The sequence below is a fragment of the Marmota marmota genome, unplaced genomic scaffold (genome assembly GCF_001458135.2).
Source record: "Marmota marmota marmota unplaced genomic scaffold, marMar, whole genome shotgun sequence".
NCBI lineage: Eukaryota > Metazoa > Chordata > Mammalia > Rodentia > Sciuridae > Marmota > Marmota marmota.
Window position 1 is genome coordinate 493,168 of NW_025999928.1, and position 21,800 is coordinate 514,967.

The 21,800-nt window shown below is 41.7% G+C and overlaps 1 protein-coding gene across 5 annotated transcripts in view; it reads left to right on the forward strand.

The window, feature by feature from the left end:
* The window catches only part of Idnk (IDNK gluconokinase), a 15,844-nt gene extending 947 nt beyond the window's left edge, over positions 1-14,897 (forward strand). For 2 of the 5 annotated variants that reach the window (XM_015506073.2, XM_015506076.2), the window contains exons 2-5: positions 3,852-3,882; positions 4,205-4,291; positions 11,912-11,955; positions 14,187-14,897. In XM_015506073.2, coding sequence (XP_015361559.1) covers positions 3,852-3,882; positions 4,205-4,291; positions 11,912-11,955; positions 14,187-14,538 — 514 coding nt within the window. In that variant the 3' untranslated portion in view covers positions 14,539-14,897. Of the gene's footprint in view, positions 1-3,689; positions 3,883-4,204; positions 4,292-11,911; positions 11,956-14,186 lie in introns of all 5 variants that reach the window. The other 3 variants (XM_015506074.2, XM_015506072.2, XM_048800417.1) reach the window with 3 other exon arrangements.
* The last annotated feature ends 6,903 nt before the right edge of the window (positions 14,898-21,800 follow it).

The following is a 21,800-nucleotide window of genomic DNA, read 5'->3' on the forward strand; positions in this document are numbered from 1 at the left end:
AAAAAAAAAAAAAAAAAAAAAAAAAAAAAAAAAAAAAAATCCTACCTACTGCAATATCCAACAACAAGCAGCAAAGACAGAACTTAAGAAAATAGCTTTCTAAGGCCTAACACTATCCTTCTAGAATTTTCTGAATCACAAACTACCTATTTGGTCAGAAGTGTATTAAAGGCTTTTGTTCCAGGAAGTAAATTATAGCTTTCCAAAATTATCTTGATGTTTTGAACCTCAAAGACAGGAAATCTTATATTGAAATTGAAATAAAACATAGAGCCCAGGACCCTCAGTAATAAAGTACATGCCTGGCCTTTGAGCCCCAGCCTTTCCCTCCACCGCCCCCCCAAAATAAAACAATTTGAAAATCCCTAGCTGTCCTATGATTTGAAGAAACTAGAATGTATAAAATTATTGTCATACTGTGATGTAGTGAGATCTGAGTCCTAGGTCTTAGATCTCATGCTGCCTGACTTTATGAACTTGAGCAAAGTGTAAGCCTTGAGTCAGATGAGAGGTGTCTGAATCATGTTATTTACAGCTTATAATGTACTCAGTAACTATTTATTGAGCTCAATCTTTATGTCAGTGTCACATAGTAGACAAGACAGATGAAATTCCTGTCCTCAAAAAGTTTAGATTCTAGTATGGCAAAGGATAAATTAAGGACACCTATACAGTGTGCGGGCTGGGGGTGTGGTTCAGTGGTAGAGCATTTGCTTAGCATATGTAAGACCACCGTGGGTTCAGTCCTGGTAAAACACACAAATCTCAGTGTAGGATATGGTGCATTGGATGGGCCTTTTAATTCAGTGGATATATCAAGGGATCATTGCATATCCAAGTCTGGAGTTAAGAAGAAAGGACTTTTGATGTAAAATGTGGGAATCACTGACACGTGGATGTATTTAAAGACATGAGATACTGAGATCACCATGATAGTATTGAAGTAGAAACTAGCAAAGGACTGAGCCCAGAACACTCTGATGGCTAAAGATCAGAGAGATGTGTCAGATGTTGCTGACTGAGTAATAAAATGACTGAGAATTGTTATTTTTTATCGTTAGGATGTAGCAGCAGTGAATTCTTTGATGATTTCTATGAATTCCTCTTAGGGCCCTGCAGGATTTTTAATTATACTTCATAACATTTGGAAAAATAATTGCCATGGCCTAATGGCTTAAGAGAACAATAGTCTCAAAACAGGAAGATTCCATTTAAAATGGTGTCAAGAAGTTTACCTAGTTAATGTTTTTACTGTGTCCACCCCCCACCACCACCAATGTATGAAATCTTTTTCATTTACTGATATGTGTCCCAAGCAGTGCCTAGCAGATAGTAAGTGCTCAGTAAATATTTGCTGACTTGAAGAACAAATGAATGAACTATTTTAATAGTAGTACTGTTAGTTTTTTATTTTTTCTTTGGTTCTGGGGATTGAACCCAGGACATTATACAAGCTAGGCAAGCACTCTACCAACTGAGTTACATCCCCAGCCCAGCTTTCTTTATATTTTGACAGTCTTAGTGAAGCCACCCTCATCTTTGGTGGATCAAGTGGTCCTTTCAAATATGTTTATTCTGCATCCCTTCCTTTTCCTGCTAGTCCGATGTCTTTTAAGTTCCTTATTCCTGATTTAGACCCACTGGGAGACATTTGGGCCATGACATTTTGTTTGTAATGCTTAGATCTGACTAGTCTCCACCAAAGCGGGCACTCACTTTGTCTGATTTCTACTAGGTCCCTGGTGTGTGTCCAAGAGTCCCCATTTTCTGGTTGAGGAGGTTTGGATGGAGCAGCAGACAGTGGCTTTTCTTTTCCCTTCTATCTTCTTCCTGCCAATCTATACCTGAATCTGCATAGCTTTCCTTTTAGAATATGAGTGACAGCTGACATGTTCATTCATGGTTAATCTAAGTTGGTCTTAAATGTGATTTCTGTTGTGTACAACTCTGGCTTCATTAGGCATGGAGTTCACCTGGGTTGGTGATTCACCACCTGTCTGCAGCATTCCACCTCTGTGGAATTAAATGGAGCAAACATAATGGGAAAGGGGTTGTTTCTCCTTCAGTCCTTTGTTTACATCAAGGAGCCAGTCTTGGTTTGATACCAATGTACCTTTGACACTCTGTGATACTACTTTAACAAAAGAATGACAAGAGGGCTGGGCATGTGGCTCAAGCGGTAGCACGCTCACCTGGCATGCATGGGGCGCTGGGTTCGATCCTCAGCACCACATAAAAATAAAATAAAGAGGTTGTGTCCACCAAAAACTAAAAAATATATATTAAAAAAAATTCTCTTTCTCTCTCTTTCTCTTTAAAAAAAAAAAAAGAATGACAAGACCCTTGTTAGGCAGACGTGTCCAACTAGAACTTAGTCACATTGTTTTGTTTTGGTTGTATACATCTTTTTTATTACCTTCTATTTAAAGTGAGCAATGCCTATAAAAGGGAAGGAAAAGGTGTTTCTTTAAAGACTTAATTTTTAAAAGTGAAGTAATTAAATAAAAATAATCAAGTAAGTAATTGTAGGGGTTGGCAAAACTTGAGAGATCGCAGAATAAAATGGTGTAAGGATACAGTAAAAAGAGTCTTTGGGCAACACTTCAGAAACCGAGAGCCAGAAATGACTGGATGCATCACTGTCTGCCAGGCTCCATCCCTCCCCATGGCCCTAGACTGTGAGCCTCAAGAGGGCTGAGACCATGTCTCAGAGATCTCACCATTGGATTGTGGAAACTAGTAGGTGCTCAATATTCACTGATTAAAATACAGGTGAAAGGATAATTATGTACCTCAGGTCCCTTGAGAACACTGAGGATTAGAGGAACAGGCAACTTTCCCAGGATCTCAGACATTTTGTGGCTGAATTGTGGTTATGGACCACACCTCCTTTTTTGAGTTCCTCTGCATTCCCAGCCCTGAGCCCTTTTCTCTAGCTCCCACTGCTTTTTAGGGTACAACAGTTGTTATCAGATGTTGTGCACAGAGAGCATTTAACTCCATTTTTTTTGAAGTTGTAGATGGACATGATACCTTTATTTTATTTATTTTTATGTGGTGCTGGGGATCAAACCCAGTGCCTCACACTTGCTAGGCATATGATCTACTACTGAGCTACAACCTCAGCCCTTAACTCCCAATCTTCACAAGTGGTGGTTGTTCTTGAGTCATTGACCCATGACCTCTATTTTAAGAGTGTCTTTTTTTGAGGGAAGGGGGTTGGGTAAACAGTGATTGAACTCGGGGGCTCAACTACTGAGCCACATCACCAGCCCTATTTTGTATTTTATTTAGAGACAGGGTCTCACTGAGTTGCTTAGCATCTCAATTTTGCTGAGGCTGGCTTTGAACCCACCGTCTTCCTGCCTCAGCCTCCTGCACCACTAAGATTACAGGTGTGTGCCACCATGCCTGGCCCTTAAGATTGTCTCTTTTAAGCCCCAGTGCTTCTGTATGCCCACTGAACTTTGCATGGATGCAGTTAGAGCTTAAATCCCTCATCAGACTCCTCCCTCCAATTTCCTCAGCAGAATTTTTATCATTTTATTAATTCAGTATTTTCTTTTACAATACAGACCAGAGCACTGATTATTGAAGGGGGAAAAAAAAAACTTCAGAGGTTTAATGAAATCTGATATATTGCCTTTTGAAAAACAAACAGTAGCAACTGGTTAACTATTTCTTCAAAGGCATTCCTAGAAAACAGGAAGGACATCACTTTAGCATCACACAGGGATTGGCACTTTAGCACGGCTGCCCAGACACCTGTTTCCGAGGCATCCTTGTGAGGAAGAAAGTGCTGCATACTTTGAGCGAGGGCAGTAACTGGAACATCTGTGTCCTCTCCACAGATCAACAGTGGGCGCCCTGCTGGCATCCGAGGTAACCTGTTCTAACAACTGTGTGTCCCATTATGTTCTTGTCCCTTTGCTTTCCCCCCTTTCTTCTGGCCTATGGTGATTTTGAACCAGACACCTCTGCATGGCTTAGGAACCATTGTAGCAAGTCAGTTTTTCTCCTTGGTAATTATGAATAGTGGTGAATGAACGGGGGGGGTCGGGGGGGGGGCTTTTCCCTGGTGTGTCTATGGGGGATGTCCTGGCACCTACAATGGGGAGGAAGGTAACAGTGTTGTTTCCACACTGCCCGTTAGTAACATAGCCCTACTGCCTGCCACATACTCTCTTTTCCTTTGTTCTTTAAGCTGGGATGGAAATTCTATGATGCAGATGACTATCATCCAAAGGAAAATCGAATGAAGATGGAGAAAGGGATACCATTGAATGACCAGGTAACTTTGGCTCTCTGTGTCCAACACGCATACTCCACCTGGTGTTGAGATCTCTATCGTGCTTGGTGTAGTGGAGTTCCTCAGTCATGAGATAACCAGAGGATGGGCGCTCCAAAGAGCCAGCTGCATGGTGGGTCCTGCACCTGTTAGCTCTGGCCCTGACCATCCCTGTAAGCTTAGCACTAGGAGCAGTGTCACCCTCTGCCCCGGCTTGGGAAGGGTCTGCCACAACACCTTGCTGCCAGGTATTAGTCTGCAGAATGTAGAGCCTCCCTGAGAAGGCAGAGGTCCCCTGTGTCACAAACAAGGGGAAGTTCCTCATTTTCTCCCAGGCCCGATCAGCCAACCACCATCACTAGACTCTGACAACCACCCCAAGGCCAGAGTGATCTTGAAAATTCAGCTGTAGCCATGTCACCCCTGCCTGAGATCCTTTAACGGCTTCCTACTGCTCTCAAAGTCCAGGTCAAACACCTAAATTCCTAAACATGTGCAGGCTGGCCTCCATGCCCACCCGCCTCCAACTTATTTTAGATGCTGTGAGCCATCCTCTCAGTCCCTCCTGCTACCATGCCCCTCCCTGAAGGACCTGTGTATCCACTTCTGCCAGGAATGCACTTCCTTTCCTCTTCCCAGAGTGAACCTGCTCATCCTTCAGATCTCAGCTCCCATACCACTGCCTCTGCAAAGCCCTCCCTGACCAACCTCTGAAGCCTCCATGACGAACTCTCAGAACACCATATACCTGTTGTCCTTGTCCCAGTCGCACCTCAGCAAATATTAGTGTGAGAATGTGATTAATCATCTCTACAACTAGACTTTACCCCCAAAAGGGCAGGGACTGTGGATTTATCTGTTAACCATTGTAACCCTAGCCCTGACACAGAGTAAATGTCAGAAAATATTTATGGCATGTTTTGGAGTGCATGAATGTGTGAATGAATGCCACAGTCATGAGGCTACATCCCAAAGAGTCTTTCTCAAACTGGAATTACAAACTCTTGAATTCACCAGCTGAAGGAACAGTAATTCAAGAGAGAGAGAGGGCCAGGTCAAGAGCTGGGTCCATCCACACAGCAGCAAGGCACGTCTTACTCCCTGGGCTAAATGTGTCCAAAGGGCAGGAACAAATGGAACTGGCCAAAGACCAACGCTTGTTTTACTTTTCATTGGCCTCAGCTCACCCTCCAATTTCATCATCTCCCTTTGCTCTGCCTTGAAAGGTGAGAGTCACAACCATTATTCAGCTGTTCTAGAGAACTCTTTGGCACTTCTCCCTGTTTTAGGAAGTGTCACTTGAGTTTGCAATGGTTCAAGCCTTGAGCCAGCAAAATGACGTTTGCAACATCTGATTTTAGAAGATATGGGACATGGGGCAAGGAAACTATGAAAGAGACACAGGGTAATAATTTAAATAATATTGATATCATACTAGAAATAATAAACAATATAGACAACCTGGACCCAACACCACGCTCTGTGACTTTCAGAAAATGGATCAGCATCTTGGTGCCTTATTTTCTTCCTGTAGATTTAGAATGGTAACAGGACCTATATCAGTGGGTTCTAGGAAGAATTAAATGAAATAATAAGAAAAATATGTGCAGAATAGTGCCCAAAGCATTCAATAAATATCACTTTTTTATTACTATTTCTAGTGTTACACACAGATCCACACACATAAAGTAAATCATTATTTCAGAGTGTAATTGTGCTGGTATTATTTTGTGTTTCTCTTTGGTGAGTGACATAAAAGGTAACAAAGCAAAGCAACCCAATGGATGGGTTTTTTAAAAATATTTATTTTTTAATTATAGGTGGACACAATACCTTTTATTTTATTTTTATGTGGTGCTGAGGATCGAACCCAATGCCTCATGCATGCTAGGTGAGCACTCTGCCTCTGAGCTACAATGGATGGGTTTTTTGTTGTTGTGTTTTTGTTTTTGTTTTTGTAACAAGGATTAAACCCAGAGGCACTCAACCACTGAGCCACATCCTCAGTCTTGTTTATTTATTTATTTAGATACAGGGTCTCACTAAATTGCTTAGAGCCTTGCTAAGTTTCTGAGGTTGGCTTTGCACTTGTGATCCTCCTGCCTCAGCCTCCTGAGCCTATGAGATTACAGGTGTGCACCACCACTCCTGGCGTAAACAGATGGGTTTTAAAAATCATTGAACAGGCATCACTGTTGTTTACCAATGATGCTTGTTCAGTAGGCTCTCTGAATGGGGTAGGTAGAATCCAGAAAAGGAATTTGTATACAGGAGAAAAGCTGTCCCTGCCCTTTTCTTCCAGTGGCCACTGGAAGAAACACAGGTTACAGTGGTGCCCCCTTACCCATGGGGAGTACATTCCAAGACCTCAGTAGATGCCTGAAACCATGAGTAGTACCACACTCTGTGTGATGATGTTTTCTTGTGCATATCTAAGTTAAAGTTTAGTTTATAAATTGGGCAAGATAGGAGATTAACAGTAACTAATAACAAAATAGAACAGTTATAACAATATGCTATAATAAAAGTTATTTAAAACTTGTGAATTTTTATTTATGAGTTACATTTAAAATTTTTAGACCATGGTAAACTGGGTAACTGAACACTTATAAAGTGAAGCCATGGATAAGGAGGAGCTCTGCACTTTCTGAATGTATCCAAGAGCAACTGCAAGTCAGCCATCCTTAGAGAGAAGCACACCAACCTCAGATACAAGGAGGAAGAACAGCAGGTGTTTTTCATACTTGACAAGAGCTGAGGGAGTCTAGGAGTGAAAGTGTGGGTCACAGCTGTGCTGGCCCTGTGCCCTCTGGTTGCCCTGGTAACTAGTCCTGTGATGCTGTGCTGAGGAGCTGTACCATGTGGATCAAACTACAGTGTCAGAAGCTGAGGCACAGGTTTGACTTGATGAATTCTAGGGGAATTTGGGGATGTTTTATGCTCAGAGAGCTCAGGGCTAAGATCTAAGTTGAACTATCAAGGGCTCCTTGAGGCCATTTAATTGTTAAGTAATTAAAATGAAATAAAATGTAAAATCCAGTTCTGGGTTGAACTGGTCACATTTTATGACCTCAAGAGCCACATGTGGCTACCCTATTGAACAATACAGATCTAGAACATTTTCATCATTGCACAAAGCTCCATGGACAGTGACAGCCTGGAAGGATATTCCCCCCAGGCTGGGAAAACTGATTAGAATGATGATGATGGTATCAATAAAGAATTTCAAAGCTCTCAATCAGCGCATCTCCTCCATGCATCACCGTGCTGTCCCACGGTGATACCCAAGTAGACTTTAAGGTCTGTTTGAAAAAGAGAGCTTTTACAGTGGCTCAGGAGGCTGAGGCAGGAGGATCACATGTTTAAAGCCAGATGCAGCAACTTAGTGAGGCCTTAAGGAACTCAACGGGACCCTGCCTCAAAATGAAATATAAAAAAGGGCTAGGGATGTGGCTCAGTGGTTAAGGTTCAATCCCTGGTACCAAAAAAAAAAAAAAAAAAAAGGAAAAGAGAGCTTTTAAAAATAATAATTCTCCTTACTGTAAATGTAATATTTGTCCCAGTATTAAAAGAAATCTGCAAAGTACCAATTTTTTTTCCACAGATATATCACCCTTGGTTTCCTCAAAAATATTTACTAATTGAATTTTGTAGTTTTCCCTTTGTGTGTGTGTGTGTGGGGGTGTTCTTTATACATGCATCCTTTCCTTTGTGTACTTAATTTCTGTACCAGGTAAAAACCAACCCTTCTCCCCTCCTCCCCTCATATGCTTTCCACTCTTCCTTCCCCTTTCCCCCAACAGAGCTGATACCCTCTACCATCTCTTCCTCTTCTCCAAAGACCCATCACTTCCAGAAGGCACTTTCTCTATTTGTGTCCATCAGAGCACTGAAACTATAGACCAAGGAAACCCGTGGCCTCCTGATGTTCTGACTTAACTCTTGGAAGAAGGTTTACTGTGCTCCCTCTGAGCCCTGGGCTGGGGGTAGGGGTGCCCCGTACCTTTCCCATCATTGCATGTGGGGACTATGGAGAGTGACATGACCTTGAACATCAGAACCAGCAGACAGGAATGCAAACCTGAGTTGTTTCCTCCTCTCTTTCCTCTAAGACATTTTTTGTGGGTTTGATACTTGTTATTTATTATGCTGTCCAAGGTATCTGTTCAGAGGGTAGGTACATTGCTCTGGGTATTTGCTTCTCCTTCTGGTCCCAGTTTCTTCATCTGTAAATAGATCTTTCCCTTTATTCACAGACATCAGGAACATAAATGTGGAGCTCACACATCCAAGTTCTTCCTCCTGCCCCTATAATAAGGTCTGAATTCCTTAGCAGGTCACTTAGATCTTGGCTAGTGAATCAGCATCTCCTGACATTCCTACACTCAGCTCTCCAGACTCTGCTCCCAGAGCTAAGTAGCTGCTTTTCTTTTCTCCAGTTCTCAGGATACATCTTTATGCTCCTAGTCTCAGATCACCCCTCCCCTCTGCTTGGCAGGTCCTTCTCCAGTTGAAATCTTCCTTATCCTTCAAGATTTGCTCTTCTGGAGGCCTTATCAAAATCCACCACTCTCCATACTGTGTAGCTGTGGCCCTTAGCATCTCTTTCACACCCTCATCACTGCCCTTGCCCTACAGCTCATCTGTTCATCTGTCTCTTCCATCAAGCTGTGATTCCTATGAGAACAGGAACCATGTCACTCATGTTTGTATCCCCAATGCTCAATTTGGTGCTTTGCTCATTATTAATAGTCAGCATTTGTGAAATTAAATTCCAGTGTCTATAAATTCACAAATTAAAACTCTTGAAGATTCAAAGTTAATTTCAACCCTTAAATCATGTTTAAAGTGAAATTGTATTTGTTTTCTTATTTAAATCCCAAAGCAGCTCACTAAATTATATGATACCCATTTTTCAGGTGAAAAAAAGAGAGGCACCGAGAAGTTTAATAACTGGAGCAAAGCCACCCAGCGAAGGGAGTCTCTCTAACCTTAAAGGTCATACTTTTCCTGTTAGGTTAATGACCTTTGATAATTCACAAAATATGTGATTCTCAAGAAGTGAATCTGGGTTGGTTAAATGGAAAGAAAAAGGTTAAGAGTGGTGGGGGATGGGGAGCAGGAAAGAGGTTGAATCCTCATCCTCATGCATGAGGCTTCAAGGCCCTATCTCCCTACTTTGTTACAGCTTTCTGTTAAAGGAGCTGCTTTAGAAAATATGTATGTTTAAAAAAAAAACAGCTTATAAAAATAATGTTATCTTTTTCATCTCCACTAGTCCATAAATGTGGTAGGAAAACTTTGCTAATCACGAGGGGAATGCAAGAAAGACAGGAATTTAGAACTGTGGAGTCTAATGGTGCCTTAGAAGTTAACTCAAGGGCTGGAATGTACCTCAGAAATGTGGCACTTGCTTAGCAACACAGCCCTGGACTAGATCCCTAGCACCAAAAACAAAACAAAGTAACTCAAATTCAGAGTGATCATGTCTAGAGTATGGACCCAGAACAGTGTCTAGGGCCCATTAAACACATAATCCCCACTTGTAAATAAATGAAGGAAGATGGAAATCCAAATTGGTGCTTCAACTGGCAGCCTCTGCCCAGGAGCAATTTTTCATCACAAAATACTGCACATTTCAGTCAGTCCAGCTCATTCTCCCTGTTTCCTAAAATCTTTGACACCTTCCCTCCTGCTTCCCACCAAGCCCAAGAAAATTCTGTTTTGCAACTATAGTTTTAAATTGCATTTCTGGGCTACATTTATGTAGCCCTTCCAACTTTTTTTCCTAGCAGATTCTCTAGAACATCTAGCTTCTGAGAATGATGTCCTGTAGAATCTTGATAATAAAAAACATTAAATATATATGCTCTTCTCCAAGAGTCTCCAAGAATCTCTCCATATTTCTAATTTCATTAACAGAGTTCTTGTGGTCTGCAAATTGGGAGCTGGTAGTCCTCATCATCTTGTTATTGCATCTACAAATGACCACACTTGTTCACTAAAGGCACTTAGACAAGTGTTGGCATAAACTGATGTTTCATTTGTTGAATCCATTTAAGCTACAATGTGTATACATAGCAATAGCTATTGTAATTTAAATAATGTTTTTTATGAATTTTGTAGCTGTTGTCCCTTAGGATATAATTGGTATAAATGACAGAGCTGTTTTCCTTTGATTTCTACCTTGTATGAATTTTGTAGCGATTGCATTTGAACTCCCAAGATCACTGGGTGAAGTGTGTTCATGAAAGTAAACATGAAAGTAAAGTCTTAGAGGTCTATGATTAGCAAATCTCCCAGGATCCTCAACCCAACTTTAGCACACAATGCTTTGAAAAATTAATTTGTTTGATGAAGAAAAAACATTTATACTGCACAGTTTTCTAAGGAGGGTTTATGGTTTGCTGAGCACAAAGTGATGGCCTTGGTAGAATAAATTTTCAGTCACTGAACACTGAATTACTCTGAATAAGAAGTAGGAAAAGCCTGCGCTCGGGGCAGAATCTGGGAGCCAAAGGTACTGGCTCAGAGCTGGGGAGCTGAAAAGGCTCCTCGTGGAAAAGATCAAGAGAAAATTAAAATGACCTAAGGCTTGACCAAAGTCTAAAGCAAAATGAGAAAATCTCAGGTGTTAGAATCAAAGTAGCAAGATTGAACTAAACTGGAATAACTCCTTCCCCAGGTTTTGAAGCTGCCCAAGGCCAGGAAGGCAGGGCTGTTATCTGGTGTCCCTGAAGAGATGGGAGAGGAGGCTATAAGCCTTATATAAAACACATAGCCCAGGTATCTTACTTTATGTTATCTTTACATACTTTGTTATCTTTACATAAAGTAAGATACCCTTAGTTTGATTTGATGGCTGCCTTTGTAATTATTACAAATACTTGCCACCAGTAACAAAATATGGAAAAGAAAACATATTTGTACCCTCTGGACTCAAAAGCAGCAAAGAATCTGGTGACTCCTCTGGGCCAAGGTGGGAAAAGGCATCCTGGAGAAACCAGAGCCCCACCTAACTCCCAAATGCATACTGTAGTGGCATAGAAATACCCAGCTGAATAAATGATTTAAAAAAACTTTTTCATCTTTATTTTTCATTGGCACTATGGCCAATAATCAGGATGTACTCTGGGAAGGAGGAGAGAACCATGTCTAAAAGGATTTCTTTGTGAGACACTACAGTTTGCTGTGTAAACTTCCTCCATTTTCTCTTTAGCAAAAATACAAATTTCTCACAATTTATTTATCTGAACAGAGTTTTGTTTTGGAAAGTTCAAAGATTGGCATAGGGTATGTGTGAATACCCCTTTGCATTTGAGATATGTAAGGAAAGCAGCAAGAGATGTGTCAGCATACCAGAACAAGGGAAAACATACACCATGGGGATTTTCAGGGGTAGATAATTAATGGTGCCTTAAGGCAATTTTTATTGTTATAAAAGAGTCACTGACACCCAAACCAAGAAAATGTTTCTGTGGTTAATGGCCCACTGACTTGGCCCCTCTCCCTGGTATATGACCTACTTCTCGAAACAACTGGGTCTTAACATCTGTGAATATGACATAGTTGTTTCTGTACAAACTATACCTGGAAGTCAATTTGTGTCTGTTTTAATTTCAGGACAGGATTCCATGGCTTTGCAATTTGCATGACATTTTACTAAGGTAAGAGACCATAGGGCTTTGGCATCAGCCAGAAAGTAAAAACTCGCATGAGAAAAGACAGTGGTCACAAGTCACAACCAGGTAATGATAAAGGATCCCAGAAATAGAGTCCACTCCTTTCAAGTAACGAACACGGATATCAACGAGCCATGGACAGCACATACGTTATTTGGGCTCTGGGGACAGATCTCCCACCAGCTCCACAATTTCTAGCTGGCAGTCTTGACAGCCATTCAGTTTCCACACCTGTTTCTTAATCTGTAGAATGGGGATAAATATAGTTCCTACTCACAGATTATTGTGAGAAATAAAATGATGTATGGATTATGTTCTAAAATGACTAATATACAGTAAGTCCTTACAAAATTTTAACTGATGCCACCCTTCTTCTATGTGAATGTGTAATTACATACACTTCCAAGAGTAGGCTAAATCACACATTAAGTTATGTAATAATTCAAGGACTTGGAAGAGAGAAGAAGATGCTATAGCCTATCTTAGCCATTACTTTTTCTCCCCTTTAAGTTGTGACAATCAGGAAAGACTGGGGTCATTTGTAAGTCAACACATAATTGTCCACCAGGATTGGAGAGACCTGCATTATCCAGCTCTCTATCATGCCTCTAACAAGATCCTTCCACCTGGGGCCTGACCCCACTGGAAATTCTGGTTGGGACTGGTAAAGGATAAAAGGCAGGAAATGGGTTTGACTTTCTAAGATGAAGTCATATTTTATCAAATTAATACCATCTGGACCATATGAAGTTAGAGTATACTTATGATTAGAAATTCAACTTGCTCTTTTCACACCCTATTGACATGGCTGGGCTTAGGGTTTTACTGTAGAGAACTCCTGCCCATCTATTGATGTCAGAGTTTCTTTACGGTAATACTGACCAGTAATCAAAGCAGAAGTGATAATCCTCAGGAGGGCCTAGACCAGACCTCTAGATTGAGAATAAACAAGCTCACACCATGGCTGTGGGGCAGACCCTATGGCTGAGCCTGTAGGTTGGGTTCTCAGCACATTCCATCCAGTGGGTCCCAGTTCGACTTGGCCATAATATCAAAGGAAGGCCCCTTAACTTTCTATCAGATTTTTACCAGCATTTTTACAGATTTTTACACCAGCATTTACCCTCACCTCTTAACTCTAGTCACAGCCTAGCCCCAAGATGAATGCCAGCCACACACTGTAGCCCAGTGGAACCATGGTTCACTCTCTTGTGTGGTCTCTGGCCACACAGGTCTCCCCTTACTGGTGCTCAGTTACACTGCCTCTACTTCTGGCTCCAGTTTTCTCCTTGGTACATCCCTGGAAACTTCTCCCATCCTGTTCACCTTGCCCACACAGGGACTGATGCTCTCTTCTGCCCTTTTCTCTAGCTCTGCACTGGCAACTACTCCCACCCTTCACACCATGCTGCAGAATGTGGATGGGGAGAAGCCAGTTGTGGAGTGCAAATCACTAAATGTCCCGCAGAGGACCTGATCCAACCATTTGCACTGCACAGGTACATGCCAGCGGCTCATGTCCATACACTGAGGCTGAGCATGTCCTGCATCCATAGGAGCAGTCAGCAACACTGAGCTCTTCTGTATACCAGGCATATCAAGCAATTATTTTCCCTTAGGACAGCTCTATAGCAGTTAATGTGGGTAGTCCCAATTAACAGATGATGAACTGACCCCCCAGGAAGTAAATACTTTTGTCTGAGATTCTTCTGTTGACTAGTGGAAGATCTTTAACCCAAAGCCAGGTACGCTTGATTCTTAACTTGCATTTTCTGACATTTTTCACTGACAGAGAAGTAAAACTGGAGCCCTCCACCTAGAATTAAGACTGATTATTTTAGCTAGGCATGGTGGTACACACCTGTAATCCCAGAAGCTCAGGAAGAAGGAGGATCACAAGTTCAAAGTCAGCCTCAGCAACTTAACAAGACGCTGTCTCTAACATATTAAAAAGGGCTGGTGGGGGCCGGGGTTATGGCTCAGTAGTAGAGTGCTTGCCTACCATGCATGAGGCACTGGGTTTGATCCTCGGCACCACATAAAAATAATAAAAACAATTTTAAAAACAATCTAAAAAAAAGAAAAATGGCTGGGGATGTGGCTCAGTGGTTAAGCAACCCTAGGTTTAAAAAAAAAAAAAAAAGACTGATTATTTTAAATGTCTTAATTATTTAGCCCCCTACCTCCCTCCTTTCTTTCCTTCCTTTCTTAAACAGAGATGTAACCTCAGGACAGCATGTGGTTCTAGCCTGTTCAGCCTTAAAGAAAACATACAGAGACATCTTAATTCGAGGAAAAAATGGTGCACCTCTGAAGTCTGGGAAGTCGAGAGAGGAAGAAAAGCCAGCTGAGGTGCAGCTCTTGGTGGTCCATCTGAGCGGGTCATTTGAGGTCATCTCTGGACGCTTACACCAAAGAAAAGAACATTTTATGCCGCCTGCATTATTACAGTCCCAGTTTGATACTCTGGAGCCCCCATCACCTCCAGAAAACTTCATCCAAATCAGTGTAGACAAAAGTCTTTCAGAGATCATTGCTGTAATTATGGAAACTCTGAAAATGAAATGACACACATCAGTGGTCCAGAACAGAATCAGTCATAGATGTGTCCTATTCCAGACCTTGTTCCAGTCTCCTCATCCATGCTGTATTCTAAATGCTTCTTAAGGTTGAACCAACCTTGGTGTGTCAAGATGTACGTGTTTGTAGGAATTTGTGATGTGCTTGGCGCCATGGGCTGTCACGTAGGGAGAAAAGGAAGGGAACTTTAAAAATCAAGCTTAAATTGAAGTTTAAATTCATCAGTGATGCCATCAAATGACCAGAGGAAATTCTGTAATTGATGATAGAAATCATTACTTTGCTTAGAACATTTTCCACTAATGCCTATATTTTATAATAAATGAAACTTGATTCTATCCTTGAAATCCCCTGGTAATTGGTCTCTGGAACAGAAATGTGTGCAAAGTCGGCCATCTAGTAGAAAGTAATCTCACTCCACACACTGCCTAATCTGTTCACTATCCTTGAGCTGCAGTTCTAGCAGCAGCTCCTACGTTGAGATCTCAAAAGCCAATATGGGTAGAACAAGCAAGCCTTGCCCAGCTCTTCAAACAACCTCTGCAAATATATCAGCAATACCATGTTTCTTGCCTTTTAGCTAAAATTGTCATTTAATATGATATTGTCAGTAATCAGCCCAAAGTGTGCAGCAGTATAGGAATATATAAGGTATGCGATTCCAGGTTTTAGTGTTTGGGAGCACAGCATTAAATGATTCCATGCATGTGATTCTCCCTTACATTTCTATTACTCCATCTCTCTGAGACATTGGGGATGCCCGTTTTGTGCAAGTGTCTTTTGTGCAAATGTCCCTCCCAGCCCAGGCTGATCCTGTGATCCAAAATGAAGCCCTGCTTGCCAGAACTTACTCTCGGATTCCCAGCCCTGGGTGCTCATGAGTCAGCTGTGGAACACTCAGATCAGGATCCTGGGCTCCCTCGTATATTCACCGTCCAACAAAGAGCCACAGGCTTCAGACTTCTATGAGCTCATCATGGTCTCCCCACAATTTCATCACTTTACGTTGTTCTTGTATTTATTGTTATTTTGCTTGTATTTAAGGAAATTGACTATTTTTCATTCAAAGTAATGACTTTAAGTTTCTTTTAAAATGAAAAACATCCATATCTGCATCCCTTCATATGTGCAAGGGTTTCATTTCAAGACCAACTGGCCATACTCAAATCTTATATAATAAGACCTAGTATTTGCTTAGAACCTCTAGGCATCTTCTTGCAATATTTCAATCCATCTCTAGACTACTTAATACCTAATACAGAGTAAATGCTAAGTAAATAATTGTCATACTGTATTGTTCAGGGAATAATGAGGAAGGCCTGTGCACGTGCAGTACAGAGGCATTTTTTTTCCTCAATGTTTCTATCCAAGGTTGGTTGAATCTGTGATGAATGTGGAACCTGTGCATGTGGAGTGCTGACTGCATATTTAAAGAAAGTAGGACATTTCAAGATAAAAAGCCAGGCGTGGTGGAGCATGCCTGCAATCCCAGCAGCTTGGAAGGCTGAGGAAGGAGGATGGTGAGTTCAAAGCCAGCCTCAGCAACTGAGGGAGGCACTTAGCAACTCAGCGAGATCCTATCTCTAAGTAAAATATTTATAAAGGGGTGAGGCTGTGGCACAGTGGTTAAGTGCCCCTGGGTTCAATCCCTGGTACTTAAAAAAAAAAAAATGAATTCAAGATAAATAAAAAGTACACATGGTTCATGGATATACCAAAACTCCAAAGGTGAATTTGAGTGAATGAAACATGGGACTTTTTGATCCAGGCCTTCCTTAGTTTTAGAGGAGGCATTGGGGGTCCAGAGAAAGCTCTAAGACCAGTGGTATCTGCCTGTCCACCCGCCTGTGTAAAACCCATCAGTGATGGAGACTAGGTAGGCAGAGAAGTAGCACAAGAGCTGTTGTGGCTGTCATGAAACAACCTTGCCATGGGCAGCAAGGTCCTGCTGGCATGTAGCAGCTGGGCTGAGCAGCTTACTAGGTGGGAGGTAAGAGGTGCAGGTGTGCCCCTGGCACACAGCTTACAAAGGACCCATATATGGAGGCTGCAATCTGAGCAGCCTGGGCCTGATTACAGCCCTTCTTCCACCTACACTCCCAAGATGCATTATTCTTCTGTCCCATTCACTATCACAGAACCCAGCCACTGCCGCAGGCCCCTGGTTAGCTCTGGCCAGAGTAAGTTTTAGAATGAATTACTTCTTTCACAAGGGCATGCAGTCTCATACACATGAGCCTCAGACTCAACAGCTTACTGGAGAACTTTTAAAAGGGCACTTTTGAGTGGATGGGTTTTTTTTTTTTTAATTTGATTTGTTTTGTTTTTTAGTGGATGGCTTTTGCCTAAAAAAAAATGTGAAGTCTTGGATTTTTCTCCCTGCCAAGCTATTTGGGGCACCTCTTATCTGGCTTTAATTTAGATTGACCCTCATATTCAGAATCCAAACACTTAAAGTTATCCAATTAACATATTCCAGATAGATGAAACTCTGCTCCTGCACAAGATGGCATCAATGAACCCATTGTACTTAGTCCCCTGTGTGCTGTGATGGGCATTCTGGAGGATTTGAGGAACACAAAGCCTTACCTCTCAGGTGGCTTAAGTTTGGTTGGAGAGATAAGGCATCTAATACTCTCAGGCTATAGTCCTCATGAGAAAGGATGAATGTGGCAGGGCCCTTGAGAATAGGGATTTAGACCTGCAGAAAGATATGTTCTGGGTAGACTGTGCCTTACTCCCAGTTCCCTTCCCAAAACAGAAGCCAAATCACATTCCTTGACAAAAGATTTGGACCAGACCTCCACAGCTGCTCCACAGTTGGACTACCATTCTGGGCACTGGGCCCTCTGTCATGGTGACAAGAAAAGGACAAATAGAGGAAGACAGTGGTTCTCAACCTAAGCTGCATGTTAGAACCAATCACTTGAAGAAGTAAAACATGGATGCTTTCCCACCTGTTACAAGCCTACTGCACCAGCATCTCTCAGGAGGGAGCCTGGGTCCCTGATCTGAGATCAGTAGCCGGCTCTGATAAGCAGCCAAGGCTGGGAACTTAGGGTAAGTTCAGGTCATCAGGACCCTGTTTTTGATAGTTTGTGCTGAGCACCACCAGAGAGCAGCTCAGGAAGACTTATGACAAAAGTAAAATTCAGGGCTGGCTTGGTTCTGACCAATAATCCCTACAACTTGCTACGGACAATATGCAACCTCTGAAGTGAAGTTTTGGGCTGACAGGGTAGGAAGGAGGTGCTGCACAGAGTGGCTGTTGTTTGGGATCACAGATAGAAGGGACCAAACAAAGGGGTGGGGTGAATTTCCTTTCTGGCCAAGGACACTGATTTACATGGCCTTGGGTATAGCAGACCACAGGGTAAGCTGGACTTGCTAAGACAGTCTTCCCAGAGGAAAAGGACAGCCTCTCCCCTCTTAAATGTTTCTCTTGGTTTTGTGGTTGGTTTTGAGGTTGAGGAGACCTTTGAGTGAAGTGAATACACAAAGACAAGGAAGATGGAGCAAGCCATTTCAAGATTCATTTTCAAGATTCAAGTCAATCAGATGATGAATGAATATTCTTACAATTACTCAATCATCAACAGAAGTGAAGTACTGATAGGCACAACCACACAGATGAACCTTGAACATATTGCACTAAGTGAAAGAAACCAAAAAAATGCTACATATTATTTGCCATTTATTTTAATTATTTTTTAAATATTTTTTTAGTTGTAGTTGACACAATACCTTTATTTTATTCATTTATTTTTATGTGGTGCTGAGGATCAAACCCAGGACCTTGCACATGCTAGACAAGTGCTCTACCGCTGAGCCACAATCCCAGCCCATTTAATTATTTTTTAAAACATAAAAACCCTTTACTTTTTCTGGATTTTCAAGAAATGGTGTGTTATGACCATACATAATAGTGGAATTCCTTGTTATATATTCATACACGTATGTAAGAATTTTACATGAAATTAAATTAAATTAAATTAGCCGAAAGATCCAGAGCAGGTGAATCTATAGAAATAGGAAGCATATTAGTGGGTTGCTATGGTTCAAGGTTTCTTGTTGAGGTGATAAAATGTTCTGGAAGTGGATAGCAGTAATGTTTGCACAATGTAGTAGAATACACTAAAAACTACTAAAGTATATTTTACAGTGCTGAATTTGATGGTATGAAAATTCCCTCAATTAAAAAAAAAAATCAGTCCAGCAAATACACCACAATGTGTGAAGAGAGGCACAACTTCAGATCAAGTGCCAGCTCCCTCCCACTTGGAGAGAATCAGAGAGAGGGAAGCAACAGGCCTGAATACAGTTTCCAACCACTCACATTGAGGATAAATATTTTTTAATACAATCCCTAAGAGCAAGCCAGCTACTTCATCTTCACCCGAGATGAAGCACTAATCTATTCCCATGCTGGAGGGCAGAAGTTCATGTGGGACTTACTGAGAAGTAGACTGTGTTCTTCAGCCGTTCTGGATTTGAGGATACCTTTGACTGTAATTTGTGCTTTGTGAGCTGCCTTTCTATGTTCTTAGATAGCCTCTTAGAGGCTGTAATGGTGAACTGGAGGCAGAACCTCAAGAAGTGGCTGGCAGAAATGAAGTTTCTTGTCTTGGTTTATCCAGCAGCCCCCATTCTCAGGAAGGGTACTGGGGAAAAAGAAATGAAGGTGGGACCTATCCTCAAGAAGCAGGGGTCTGAACAAGCAAACACATGGCTCTAAGACAGTGTGACACAAGTAGGCACAGATAATAGGCTCCTATTCCAGTCTGGGGACATCTGGAAAACTGTGGCATCTCCAAGTGCAGTTCAGTTGTTCCAGCCCTCTAGAACCCATAAAGCCATTGGTTTTGTGTCAAAATGCTGTAGGAACATCTTTAGTGGTCACAATGATGGTAATGAATGGGAAACAACAGGGACTGCCATTCAGCAGACAAGGAACAAGACTTCATGCAGTACATGCCAGTTCTCAACAAAAAAGAACTGATTTCCAAATATTCTGTTGGACGTCGTGTACAACTAAATGAAAGCCTCCCCTCCCCCCATACTGGGGATTGGGTGCTCAACCACTGAGCTCCATTCCCAGTCCTTTCTATGTTTTATTTTGAAACAGGGTCTAAGTTGCCCAGGCTGCCCTCAAACAACCCACCTTCCTAAGCCTCCTGAGTCACTGAAATTACAGGAGTGTGTGACCATGTCCAGCAAACCTGCTTATTGTAACAATGCAGATCTATTTTATACATGAAAATACTTTTGAAGTTTTAATATACTCTGAAATCTCCAAGAATGCAATAACTTTGCATATAAAGGGAAGATAGTATTCTACCGTACTTTTAACCTCACCAACATTTGTTGACCATTTCAAAAAATCATGGTGTATTTGCCACCAACAAAATATACCTATATCCGTTTGCATTTATTTTTATGGATTGGTATATTAATTCTCCTTTCACAGAGATCCACCAATTGGCACAAGCATTTATCCCACTGTGTTCATCTAGGGTAGTTGTGTCCAAGCAGTACATTCCTTTTATGTCTCCTTTATATTAGAGTTAAGACCTCATTATTATTGGATCAGTTAAGTTTCATTAGCAATTAATTGCATCTTGAGATTGTAAAATGAGCATCAGGAAATAGTTGTTTTAAAAAAGAAAGGAGCCATGAATCAACAAGTTGAAAACCACTGCTCTGTCCTTCCCAAAAGTGACCACAAGGTGGCCACCATGTGGGCAGTACTGCCCTCTTGTGGCCGGGGAGGACACACATGCACAAACAGCCCTGAGAATCCCTCCAGCCACCAATGCTTGGAGCATGTCCTTGAACTAGGGACAGGGTAATGTTGTTCCCAAATCAGCCCCTCTGACTTGGGAAGAAGACCAAGGTGGGAACAGTTTGCAGTGGCTCAAAACAATATGAAATATTTCTCCATCACTGCAACCACCACTTGCCATCCCTCGGCAGGGCTCTCTATACTAGCTAGGCCCCCTTCTCAGTACTGAAGAATTCTGAATTCGTCTCATTTGTTGATTCTTGGTTTAATTCTTGTGCTATAGGTGTCTTATTAAGGAACTTGGGGCCTAACCCCACGTGATGGAAATTAGGGCCAACTTTTTCTTCTATTAGACTCAGAGACTCTGGTTTGATTCCTAGATCCTTGATCCATTTTGAGTTAACTTTTGTGCATGGTGAGAGAAAGGGATTCAATTTCATTTTGTTGCATATGGATTTCCAGTTCTCCCAGCACCATTTGTTGAAGATGCTATCCTTTCTCCATTGCATGCTTTTAGCACCTTTGTCTAATATAAGGTAGTTGTAATTTTGTGGGTTAGTCTCTGTGTCCTCTATCCTGTACCCCTGGTCTACCAGCCTATTTTGAGGTGAAGAGGGAGCCTACTACATCCTGGGAACAAATTTTTACCCCTCACACATCAGACAGAGCTCTAATCTCTAAGGTATTCAAAGAACTCAAAAAGTTAAACAACAAAAAAACAAATAACTCAATCAACAAATGAGCCAAGGACCTGAACAGACACTTCTCAGAAGAGGACACACAGTCAATCAACAAATACACGAAAAAATGCTCACCATCTCTAGCAATCAGAGAAATGCAAATCAAAACTACTCTAAGATACCATCTCACTGCAGTAAGAATGGCAGCCATTATGAAGTCAAACAACAAGTGCTGGCGAGGATGGGGGGGCGGGGGGGATGGTACACTCATGCACTGCTGGTGGGACTGCAAATTAGTGCAGCCAATATAGAAAGCAGTATGGAGATTTCTTGGAAAGCTGGGAATGGAACCACCATTTGATCCATCTATTCCTCTTTTCGAACTATACCTAAAAGACCTAAAAATGGCATACATACAGGGACACAGCCACATCAATGTTTATAGCAGCACAATTCACAATAGCTAGACTGTGGAGCCAACCTAAATGCCCTTCAATGGATGAATGGATTAAAAAAAATGTGGCATTTATACACAATGGAATATTACTCAGCACTAAAAAATAACAAGATCATGGCATTTGCAGGGAAATGGATGGCATTAGAGCAGATTATGCTAAGTGAAGTTAGCCAAGCCCAAAAAAACAAATGCCGAATGTCTTTTCTGATATAAAGGGGTGACTCAAAATGGGGTAGGGAGGAAGAGCATGAGAAGATTGAGAAGATTACCTCTGGATAGGGAAGAGAGGTGAGAGGGAGAAGGGGAATTGCACGGAAGAAGATCCTCATCG